The following is a 13336-nucleotide window of genomic DNA, read 5'->3' on the forward strand; positions in this document are numbered from 1 at the left end:
GAAAAAAACAAAGAACAAAATCCTCACTTCCTGATTAAACTGGAATCAAATATCAGACAAAACGTAGATTAGTGCATTGAGATTTGCCACTGTGATGTTTTTTTCTTTTCTAATAAATCAGTTGCACCTCATATATTAGAAGATTAGGGGCCCTATCATACACCGAGCACAATGTGGCGCAAGGCGCGACGCAATAGTTGTTTGCTACTTTCAGCTCGACGCAAGGTTCAATTTGAGGTGTTGCGCCACACTGTTTAAATAGCAAATGCATTTGCGTTCATATGTGCGCCCATAGGCGTTCTGGTCTAAAAAAGCAGGCGTGTTTTGGCGCGTTGCTATTTTGAGAAACTGTAATAGTCTGTTCTTTAGACCAGAACAAAGACGGTCTATTGTCTGGCGCAGAGTTGTGCCTCCATTACACACTGTTTAATACACACAAGATGTAGAGCAATCCGCAAATATCTTTACAAATGAAAAAGAATTAAAATATTAAGGATATATATATATAGGATATAAATATAAAGGATTAAAATATTACAAAACATAATATTTTCTAGCCTTCATGAATTTAAAAACCACTTCCTTCATGCCTTCTTCATCTCGGGAGGCTTTTTCAGTTCATTCAATTTGCTTTTGTATAGTGTTATTATTATTAGCAGTATTATTTATTATATCCATATTTATATTTGTTTTATCAAAAACAAGTTTAGATTTGTCCACCTGTCAGGTTTTAGATCATATAGGGCATTTTTAGGGCATATGTTTTACGCAGCTGATGCCCTTCTAGCTGCAACCCAGTACTGGGAAACACCCATACACGCTCATCCTCTCACACACACACTCATACACTGGCCAGTTTAGTTCATCAATTCCCCTATAGCGCATGTGTTTGGACTGTGGGGGAAACCGGAGCACCCGGAGGAAACCCACGCCATTTTTAGGGCATTGTTTTAGGATATAACTCAGGTTTTTGAGCACACTTCGTTATTATTGTTCATTTATTCGTTTGCTGGAAATTAGAACTAAATTTAGAAATAGTTTTGAAACAAATCTTTGCATATAACAAACTAGATGAATTATTTATAGGCTAATTGATGTCTGTGCATACAAGGTTTCCCTATCCACGAGAGCGAAAGTGAAAGTTAATAATATTTATCTTTCATTCTCGTGCTGTAGATGCTCTGTTTAACTGTTTTCTTGCAAGTGAAATGCTCAGTTTTTACAATTACACTTACTTTACATCATGTACATATCAAATGCACCATGGCGTGACACAACTGGCTCTTAAAGGGAATGGGAGATGAGACTCTGATTGGTTTATTCTCAAAACACACCTATAACTCATTAAGAGAATAAGCTCAACCCTTTTAGACCATGCGCCACAGCGCAAAGCGTATTTTTTCCTCCTTATATTAGCAAAAATGGATTCTGACATGCCTGAAAGTGTTTGCACCCTGCGCTTTTCACATGGACCATCAAAATAGAGCCCTAGAAGACAAAACGCAATGAACGCGGTGGCTTTTGAAGGCGTGAAACGCTCTTTAGTGCAGACAGATGCTCAAGACAGTTCTGGAGGGAATACTAATAAAAGAAGAATAATACTTAATCACTGTGATGACGGACTGACGGAGGGCTGAGGCCTTTTACAAACAGCACAACAGCATTTCAGATCAGCAACAATGTAAAGCCGGAAACATGGAAATCTGCAAACCAACATTAATGCAAATGACCTGAAACACACATTTATATCTGTGAAGTAATCTGTCAAAAACTACATCACATCATGCAGACCGATGCACATGTGCAGAGTTTATACTGTGCGTTTCCAAAGTTTATGCCCCCTTTTTTTTTACCTGGATAAAAAGTTTTAACTCAGTTGTGCGCATAAGATTTCTACAGTATGTGCATTTTCAAAATGGATGGCATTTCCATTAAGCATTTTTAAAAATGCAATGCTCCAAAATGTGCATATATAGAAGATGGAAGAAAACATAGCAAGAGACTAAAAAAAGTCAATAAAGCCAATGGCTGTTTTATTGTTTACAACATTTTCCCAGAGTACCTTCCTTTGTGTTCAACAGAAGAAAGAAACTCGGGTTTGGAACAATGGTGTATATGCACACAGACTACACACAGGCTGCACGATACTGGAAAAAAACTGACATTGCAATATTTCCATTCACTGCAATATGCTGTATATTACATGCTGTATAAGTGCAATTTCAGCAAATGACTAGAACAGCTTGTAAATAATTTTCAATCGATTGCGATGATTTTATAGTGGATTCTATAGTGCATAAAATATCATTTTAAAAATCACAAGCAAAGTTAAATGCAACAGAGGAAACAAGCAAATAAACAATGATTTAAGATTTGCTGGGGAGGCAAACAGTATTCAGAAGCATAAATTAAATAATCCCTGTATTTTAATAATCTTTAAGCTAATCTTTTCATTTATTGTGCCCAAATGGCTTAAATTTGCTTCAGATTCTTACAGTCAGGTCTTAAAAGCTCAAGCAAATAATATAATAAATATGAGACTCCTGAAATATGAAATTACGCAGCTATTTTGTTATCTGTAATGTCTAGTCAACTATAATCCCAACCACATTGCAGACCCCTGTGATGTGACTAATGTGCAGTTCTAACACAGACCTTTCATTTTCAGTCCGCCAGCCCAAGTGCTTCCGGTGAATTACAAATTCGCCATGTTTATGATCCGATTTTTAAAAAAATCAATGATCTTCACTGTCTGACTGATACACAGTGCATCCGGAAAGTATTGATAGCTCTTCACTTTTTCCACGATTTTATGTTCCAGCCTTATTCCAAACTTCATTGATTTCCTTAACATTCTACACACAATCCCCCATAATGACAATGTAAAAAAAGAGTTTTTGAAATTGTTGCAAATTTATAGCGAATAAAAAAAGCTGAAAGATTACATGAACATCAGTATTCACAGGTTTTGTTCAACACTTTGTTGATGCACCTTTGGCAGCAATTACAGCCTTAAGACTTGTTGAATAGGATGCCACAAGCTTGGCACACCTGTCTATGGGAATTTTGGCCCATTCTGCTTTGCAGGACAACTCAAGCTCTATCCGGTTGGATGTGATGCGACGGTGTACAGCCGTTTTCAGATCTCTCTAGAGATGTTCAATAGGATTTGGGTCTGGGCTCTGGCTGGGCCACTCACTGAGTTGTTGTGAAGCCGCTTCATTGATATTTTGGCGGTGTGCTTTGGGTCATTGTCCTGCTGGAAGATGAAGCGTCGCCCCAGTCTGAGGTTGTAGTGAAGTTGACGGCCCTTTGGCCGCCGGGAAGAAGGTGGCGGAGAACCGACGGAGCTTTAAAATGATTTATTAATAACAATGACGGAAGCTCCTCACGGAGACTGCCGTCTAAACCAAAACAAACAGACGGCAGCTCCTCACGGAGACTGCCGTCAAACTGAAAGCAAAAGTAAAATAAGTCCGGGCCCGATCCTCTCTCGGCTTCCTCTGCCATCGGTCCTCCCTTTATGGTCCAGAGCTTCTTCCGTGGGATCCGAGGCAGGTGCGCACCGCAGGTGTATCCAGTTACGCGGTGGCCTCACCCCGTTCCCACGGCTCTCGGCCACGCCCCCTCGCCACATACCCCCATCTCCCATCACAGGCCGGGGGCACCCCGTGGCTGTGCATACTCCGGGTTAGGGGGGGGGGGGGGGGGTTTGGCGCCACAGCACCCGCGAGACCTATATGAGACGGGCCGAGAGAAAAGAAGATGGAAAAAAAAGGAGGAAAGACAGAGTAGACCGAGAAAGGGGAGAGAGGAAAAAGAAAAAAAAAATTGGGGTTCGGTTCTCCAGACACGCTGCCACTCGGTCCTCCACCAGCTGAGAGATGCGACAACGTGCTGGGAGCCCTGTGGAGGAATCTATCCACCCGTCCGTCTTCTGGCGTCCGGCGGCGGTTCTCCTGGCTGGCTGGCTGGCGGCATTTCTGGTCTCCTGCTCCGCTCCCGCTTCGGTGGATGGATGCAGGCTACGGCATCATGGCGGATCGCGGCGACTCCCCCGGGTTCTGTGGGATGGCTCCCTTCAGCACTTTCCCTTCCGGTGGTGAGCCCCGCGTCCCCTGCTCCTCCCCATGCTGGGAGACAGCAGCAGGCAGATCCTTTCCTCGCCAGCCTCAGGCCGCCCCGGCACTCTGGGCAGACGGACGGGTTTCTCCCCCACTCGGGTTAACTCCCGAACACTCGCCCCCTCTCTCAGCGGCGAGGGCATCTGGACAACGCGTCCCTCCTTCTCCCGGGCTTCGGCACCACTGTAGTGAAGTTGACGGCCCTTTGGCCGCCGGGAAGAAACTGAAAAGCAAAAGTAAAATAAGTCCGGGCCCGATCCTCTCTCGGCTTCCTCTGCCATCGGTCCTCCCTTTATGGTCCAGAGCTCCTTCCGTGGGATCCGAGGCAGGTGCGCACCGCAGGTGTATCCAGTTACGCGGTGGCCTCACCCCGTTCCCACGGCTCTCAGCCACGCCCCCTCGCCACAGAGGTCAAGAGCACTCTTGTGCAGGTCTTCATTGTGAAGCCGCTCCATTGATATGTTGGCGGTGTGCTTTGGGTCATTGTCCTGCTGGAAGATGAAGCGTCGCCCAAGTCTGAGGTCAAGAGCACTCTTGTGCAGGTCTTTATTCAGGATGTCTCTGTACATTGCTGCATTCATCTTTCCCTCTATCCTGACTAGTCTTCCAGTTCCTGCTGCTGAAACACATCCCCACAGCATGATGCCAACACCACCATGCTTCACTGTAGGGATGCTGTTAGCCTGCTGATGAGCGCTGCCTGCTTTTCTCTTAACGTAACGCCTGGCGTTCACTCCAAACAGATCAGTTTGAGTCTGATCAGAGCAGAGAGTTTAGTTTCTGATGCTCTAAAAATCCTTCAGATGCCTTTTGGCTAATTCCAGGCGGGGAGTGTCTTCCATCTGGTCACTCTACCATACAGATGCCTGATTGGTGGATTGCTACACAGATGGTTGTCCTTCTGTAAGGTTCTCCTCTCTCCACGGAAGAACGCTTGAGCTGGTTATTGGTCACCTCCCTAAGTAAGGCCCTTCTCCCCTGATCACTCAGTTTAGATGGCCGGCCAGCTCTAGGAAGAGCCCTGGTGGTTAAAAATCTTCCACTGACTGATGATGGAGGCCGCTGTGCTCATTGGAGCTTTCAGAGCAGCAGAAATGTTTCTGTCACCTTCCCCAGCCTTGTGCCTCCAGACAATCCTGTATCGGAGGTCTACAGACAGTTCCTTTGTCTTCATGCTTGGTTTGTGCTTTGACATGCACTGTCATCCCTGGGCCCTTATATAGACAGGTGTAGCCTTTTCAAATCATGTCAATCAGCTAAATTGAGCACAGGTGAACTCCAATGAAGCCGCTGAAACATCTCCAGATTGATCAGTGGAGACAGAATGTACCCGAGCTCAATTTACAGCTCCACGGCAAAGGTTGTGAATACTGATGTACATGTGATTTTAAAGATTTTTTTTTTTTTGATAAATTTGCAACAATTTCAAAAACTTTTTTTTTCCACATTGTTATAGTGGGGGATTATGAAAGCCCATTCCCGCCACTGAATAAAATAAAAAAATAAATACAATGTAAACAAAAATTATAAAGTCAGAATTGTGACATTACAACTCGCAATTGCAACTTAGTAACTCGGAATTACTACTTACTTACTCGGAATTGCAACTTTATAACTCGGAATTAAGACTTAACTCAGAATTGCGACTTAGTAACTTGTAATTTGAACTTTATAACTCCGAATTGCAATTAACTAAGAATTGAGACTTAGTAACTCGGAATTGCAACTTAATAACTCGGAATTAAGACTTAACTCAGAATTGTGACTTAGTAACTTGTAATTTGAACTTTATAACTCCGGATTGCAATTAACTCAGAATTGAGACTTAGTAACTCGGAATTGCGACTTAGTAACACGGAATTGGAACTTTATAACTTCGAATTGCAATTAACTCGGAATTGCGACTAAAAAACTCGGAATTAAGACTTAACTCAGAATTGCGACTTAGTAACTTGTAATTTGAACTTTATAACTCCGGATTGCAATTAACTCAGAATTGAGACTTAGTAACTCGGAATTGCGACTTAGTAACACGGAATTGGAACTTTATAACTTCGAATTGCCATTAACTCGGAATTGCGACTAAAAAACTCGGAATTAAGACTTAACTCAGAATTGCGACTTAGTAACTTGTAATTTGAACTTTATAACTCCAAATTGCAATTAACTAAGAATTGAGACTTAGTAACTCGGAATTGCGACTTAGTAACACGGAATTGGAACTTTATAACTTCGAATTGCAATTAACTCGGAATTGAGACTTAGTAACTTGAAATTGAGATTTAGTAACTCGGAATTGCGACTTTATTACTTGGAATTGCGACTTAGTAACTCAGAATTGGAACTTTTTAACTTCGAATTGCAATTAACTCGGAATTGAGACTTAGTAACTTGGAATTGAGACTTAGTAACTCGGAATTGAGACTTAGTAACTCTGAATTGTTATCATTTGTTATCATTCATTGGCAGGAATGTGCTTCCATAGGTATTGTGTGTAGAATGTCGAGAAAATAAATGAATTTAATCAATTTTGGAATAAGACTGTAACATAAAAACATGTAGAAAAAGAAAAGCACTATGAAGACTTTCCGGATGCTCTGTATGATATAAAGTGCCTCTCAGACTAGACAGAAAGCACTGCATTAAATTACATTTTTTCTGCATAATTTCTTTAAAACATGTATTTTTAATGAAGTTGGAGGCTTCTGCTACTGACGGTGCTAGTGTTTACACCGTCTTTCATCTCATTTTACACTTGAACACCTGAATGAAGGCTTAAATCTATTTAACTGATTATACATTAATTACATCACAACATCGATGCTGTAAAACTAACCTTAAAAAAATTAAAAATAGTCTCATAAACCTTTCACCGGAAGTTTAGCATTATCATTAATCCACTAGCTGTGCATATACGCCATTGCTGAAGATGAGTATCCCTAAATGATGACAGAATTTTCATGTTTTGGATGAACTCTCCCTTTAACAGCCTCCTTCTTGTATTTTCACTCGCGTCTTCTTCTGTGTCTCCTCATGGCAGCGTGCAAGAGAAAGGAGCAGGAGCAGCACAAAGACAGAAACATGGTGCCCAAGAAGCAGCGGCTGGTGTTCACCGACCTACAGCGCCGAACACTCATCGCCATCTTCAAGGAGAACAAACGACCCAGCAAGGAGATGCAGATCACCATCTCGCAGCAGCTGGGCCTGGAGCTCTCCACCGTCAGCAACTTCTTCATGAACGCCCGGCGCCGCTGCGTGGACCGCTGGCAGGACGAGCACGCCAGCAGCCCCGGACAGCCCGGGACTTCAGCCAACACCTTTTCCAAGGCGTAAACGCAGAGGAAGACGCTTCGACGCATGTGCAGCACATGATGATCTACGGTGCCCATCAAAACTCCTCCGATTGAGAGTCGGAGGAGCGCGGATTTCATTGATTTTTTTCACAAAATAACATTTTATACAGTGGTCGAGAGAGCTTAATGTGCTGCAGTTTAAGAAAACACTTGCAATTATAAAAAACGCCAGCTAGTTGAGAAAAGATCTTCATCAGTTTGACAGCACAATGCAAACAAATAAGGAAAATGTGCTGCAAACAAATAAAAAAAACATGCTATAAATCATTACAATGCAAACTAATAAAATCAAAAGCAAATTTTCACATGCAAACAAACAAACAAACAGGATGCAAAATCCTCAGGACACGAATTAAGAACACACAATGCAAAATCTTAACGCAAACAAATGAAGTAAACGTGTTGCAAAATCTCACAATGCAAATTAAGAAAACACAATGCAAATTCTCACGACGCAAACAAATTAACAACACACTGCAAACTCTAATAACACAAACAAATTAACAATACACTACAAATGCGCACAATGCAAATGAAAGAAAACGTGTTTTAAAACAAATTTTAAAACAAACAAATTTTAAAAATGCGCGATAAATTCTCACATTGCAAACAAATTAAGAAAACGCACTGCAAATTCTCACAATACAAACTAGTGCTAAAATGTGCTGCAAAATCTCACAACTGCAAATTCTAACATCGTAAACAAAGAAAGCGCACTGCAAATTATCACAATACAGTCAAATTAACAAAACAAGCTACAAATCATTACAATGCAAACGAAAAGCAAACACTGCAAAATTGTACAGCACAAACAAATTAAGAAAAATGCGCTGCAAATTCTCGCAATACAAACTAGTTAATAAAACACGCTGCAAAATCTCATAACGAAAACGAAAAAAAAAACGCATTGCAAATTCTCACTGCACAATTAAATTAAGAAAACAAGCTACAAATCATTGCAATGCAAACAAATTAAGAAAATGGACTGCAAAATTGTACAGTGCAGACAAATTAAGAAAACGAGCTGCAAAATTCTCAAAACAATCAAATTAAGAAAAACAAGCTACAAATGATTACAATGCAAACAAATTAAGAAAACGCGCTGCAAAACTGTACAGCGCAAACAAATTAAGAATCTCATTACGTAAACAAAGAAAACGCATTGCAAATTCTCACAACACAATCAAATGAAAACAAGCTACAAATCATTACAATGCAAACAAATTAAGAAAATGCACTGCAAAATCGCACAGCACAAACAAATTAAGAAAACGCGCTGCAAAATCATACAGCGCAAACAAACTAAGAAAATGTAATGCAAAATCGTAAAGCGCAAACAAATCAAGAAAACGCGCTGCAAAATCATAAAGCGCAAACAAATTAAGAAAATGTGCTGCAAAATCAAAGCGCAAACAAATTAAGAAAACGAGCTGCAAAATCTTACAGCGCAAACAAATTATGAAAATGCGCTGCAAAATCATAAAGAGTAAATTAAGAAAACGAGCAGCAAAATTGTACAGCGCAAACAAATTTTAAAATGTGCTGCGAAATCGTACAGCGCAAACAAATTAAAACACGCTGCAAAATTCTCACAATGCAAATTAAGAACGTGCTGCAAATTCTCATAATGTAAACAAAGAAAACGCAATCAAATTAAGAAAACAAGCTACAAATCATTACAATGCAAACAAATTAAGAAAATGCACTGCAAAATCGTACAGTGCAAAAAAAGAAAATACGCTGCAAAATCGTACAGCCCAAACAAATTAAGAAAACGAGCTGCAAAATCTTACAGCGCAAACAAATTATGAAAATGCGCTGCAAAATCATAAAGCGTAAATTAAGAAAACGAGCAGCAAAATTGTACAGCGCAAACAAATTTTAAAATGTGCTGCGAAATCGTACAGCGCAAACAAATTAAAACACGCTGCAAAATTCTCACAATGCAAATTAAGAACGTGCTGCAAATTCTCATAATGTAAACAAAGAAAACGCAATCAAATTAAGAAAACAAGCTACAAATCATTACAATGCAAACAAATTAAGAAAATGCACTGCAAAATCGTACAGTGCAAAAAAAAGAAAATACGCTGCAAAATCGTACAGCCCAAACAAATTAAGAAAACGCGCTGCAAAATCATACAGCGCAAACAAACTAAGAAAATGCAATGCAAAATCGTAAAGTGCAAACAAATTAAGAAAACAAGCTGCAAAATCTCACAGCGCAAACAAATTAAGAAAATTCGCTGCAAAATCGTACAGCACAAACAAATAAAGAAAACAAGCTGCAAAATTCTCACAATACAAGCTACTTAATAAAACATGCAGCAAATTCTCACAACATGCTGTAAACAAATTAAAAAACATGCTACAAAACATTACAATGCAAACTAATAAAGCAAACGCCCTACAAATTCTTACAATGCAAACAAATGAAGAAAACAAACATGACTGATCAGGCTATTTAGGTTAATATTCAAAAATACAAGTGAACAATGTAATCGGGATGTTAAAATAAACAACCCCCCCACCCCCACACACAACCTCACACTTCATCGCACAATAAACAAATCCCAGCCGGGTCCGTCACGTTTTTTAAGTCCCCTAGAAACATCTCCATTGTGTTCCCTGCTATTAGCATGTGTTGTGAGTAAATGCTATGTGTTTAATTAATTTACTTGCGTTGTGGGGATGTGCAACACCTATGCTATCAAAACAACCAAGATCTTGTCCTAATTTGCTAACATTTTTGTAATTGCATGCGCATTTCTCATTTTGCAGCGCAATAAGCTCTCTCGGCCAACATCACTTTCACTAGGTTTATTTCGTTCTGTCACAAATATTTCGTTAATACCCCCCTCCCCCCGAGCTGTGCTTGATATTTGAGCTGACCATCTCTCACCTCAGTCTCTGAATTAGCTATACGGAATTTTCTCTCTCTCATAGAGTAGCAGAAAGAAGGCAATACGTATTTTAGCACACGAGCTTTGGTTTACGACCCCCTTATTTGACCTTCACATTCATATTCATAACGCTGGATGTATTCAGGAGTCTCGCCGTCTCAGTCTGTATTCTCACTGCCAGTGTGGCGCCTTGTTCTTGCTTCAGCACAATGATAAAGGGATGCAAAGAATCAATCAGCTCTCTGTATTTGCCCCTAAAGAATCATTTTACCGTAGGGGTTTTACAGAGCGCTTCTTCTGCACAGAGCAGCGGCGCCACCTCCTGGAGAACCGCAGAAACACACTCGCGCTATTATTATTATTATTATTACCTCTGATCATATGCTGCTTTCAAGTTACACTCGTGTATTATTTTGCTACATTAGAAGTCACTTTATTTTATTGATAGCTACTAATTAAGTCTTAATATTTTAAAATTATTTAGTTTTTTAACAACACAAATACAAGTTATGATATCTTAATAATGCTGTCAATACAAAATCTGACGTCTTGGCAAACTATAAGACACCTTTTAAAAATAATATTTAAAATGTAATTTTTTTGTGTGTATTTAATTATTTAATGTTTTAATTAAATTATTTCAACACATTTTATATTAATTTAATAATTTAGCAACTAGAAAAACCTTTATTTTTGGTAATATTATTGTGCATTGTTGTATAAATTTTGCCATTTACATTTATTTTTATTGGTTTCAACTGTGTGATTTCTATGATCTCCATTTAACCCTTGTTAATTTGTTTATTTTTCAGTATACCTCAAGTTAAACTGAACGAAGACAAATAAATATTACCTGGTTTTTGGCTAAATAAAATACAAATATTTTCTTTTATATTTTTAAAAACATTTTATTTTAATTATTTTATGCAAGTGTTAAATTCAGTTCCTGGAGGGCCGCAGCTCTGCATAGTTTGGTTCAACCCTAATTAAACACACCTGATCAGACTAACTCTTTCAGGCTTGTTTGAGACCTACAGGTAATGCCGCGGTCACACTAGAGTTTGATATGCAAAATTCTGTCGTACAGCGCTGCGAAAAGGGGCGGGATTAAACAAGATGATTAGACATTTAAAAAGCGAGTGATTGGTCCGTATTTAAAATTTCTGTATAGAGAGGTCATGTTTTGATCCTTGATTGGTCTTACGCATTCACGTGATGCGTTTTCACAGTTCACAAAGCTTGAAATTTGCACCACAGCGAACTGCGAAACTTGTCGCACGAGGCTGCATTTCCTGTCTAACGCATTCGCATGCGTATGAATAGAAGTCTGAGGAGAGAAAAGTACAGTGTGACCTCCGCTCAAGTGTGTTGGAGCAGGTTTGCAAATATACTAAACTATGTAGAGCTGCAGGCTGTTTGACACCCCTTATATATATATAAATATAAATATATATATATATATATATATATATATATATATATATATATATATATATATATATATATATAGTTAGTTAACATTTGTATATATATATATATATATATATATATATATATATATATATATATATATATAAATATAAATATATACATACATATATATAAATATATACACACACACACACACACACACACACACACACACACATATATATATTTATATATATAAATATATACATACATATATATACATATATATAAATATATACACACACACACACATATATATATATACATGTGTGTGTGTGTGTGTGTGTGTGTGTGTGTGTGTGTGTGTGTGTGTGTATATATATATATATATATATATATATATATATATACACGTGTGTATATACACACACACACATATACACACACACATATATATATATATATATATATATATATATATATATATATACATATATATAGTGTGTGTTTGTGTGTGTGTGTATATATATATATATATATATATATATATATATATATATATATATATATATATGTATATATATATATATACATACGCACATACAAACACACAGATATATATACATACCACACACACACACACACACACACACACACACACACACACACATATATATTATATACACACACAAACCTAGATATATATAAATATACATATATTTTAGTTAATGTTTCGTTTTAGTTAACGATAATAATCCTGCATCCAATTAAAAAAAAATTAGACTGTTTACCCTTCTTTCTCAGTCAAATACCCACTCAAATATGAACTTGAAGGCAGCATGCATCACCGTCCTGCACAAATTGTCAGGATTTACATTTTAATTCCATGCATTTATTTCTTTCATCCGTTACCAAAGACGAAACAATCAGCAGGAGAGTGAAGCTGTGCGATTATATATATTTTTGTCTCCTGTTTGTGGAGATCTGCAGCTTCTAGTGGCCAAACCTAAAGGTAAAATGTCACTGTATGATAATTGAGTGCCAACGACAGATGCCTTAACGATAATCACAGAGGATGGTAGTATACGTTCGCCAAGACTCTCTTCCTTTCCCACGAGTCTGTGCGGCAAACCACAGAATCTGACAAATCATGCAAAACACTCATTCCTGACATCCGCTGATCACCAAAACTGTAAATATCCCTCTATCTTTCCTCCTCTCTCTCTTTCTCTCTGTTCCTCTATAATAACGATGCGGGTAAAATAGTTAAATAGACACAAAGTTTGTATTAAACGTCTGGACTCTTTGTGCTCTGTTGTGGATAAAACTAAGTGTAAAGAAGCACCTTGTGAACAAAAACGACGAGAAACAAAGGAGAGAAAAAAAAAAGAGAAGCTGTTTGTGAACTACACACATTTGGTAAGAAACAGACTCCTGAACCTGAACTCTCGCACACCTGGATGTTGTTTCTTCAAAGGAAAGAATAACCCATGGAAAAGGTGTGCTCTTTCCCCATGTCTCGCTGTGCAGACAGAAGGAACAGCAG

The 13336-nt window shown here is 38.6% G+C and overlaps 2 protein-coding genes across 3 annotated transcripts in view; one reads left to right on the forward strand and one right to left on the reverse strand.

Annotated features, from left to right (window-relative positions):
• Window positions 1–8618, forward strand: part of onecut3b (one cut homeobox 3b) — a 76644-nt gene extending 68026 nt beyond the window's left edge. For both annotated transcript variants that reach the window (XM_073932142.1, XM_017352479.4), the window contains exon 2: window positions 7165–8618. In XM_073932142.1, the coding sequence (XP_073788243.1) occupies window positions 7165–7531 (367 nt within the window). In that variant the 3' untranslated portion in view covers window positions 7532–8618. The remainder of the gene's footprint in view (window positions 1–7164) is intronic.
• Window positions 1–13336, reverse strand: part of lingo3b (leucine rich repeat and Ig domain containing 3b) — a 790077-nt gene that overhangs the window by 647162 nt on the left and 129579 nt on the right. The window lies entirely within an intron of this gene.

The sequence above is a fragment of the Danio rerio genome, chromosome 2, assembly GCF_049306965.1.
Source record: "Danio rerio strain Tuebingen ecotype United States chromosome 2, GRCz12tu, whole genome shotgun sequence".
Lineage (NCBI taxonomy): Eukaryota > Metazoa > Chordata > Actinopteri > Cypriniformes > Danionidae > Danio > Danio rerio.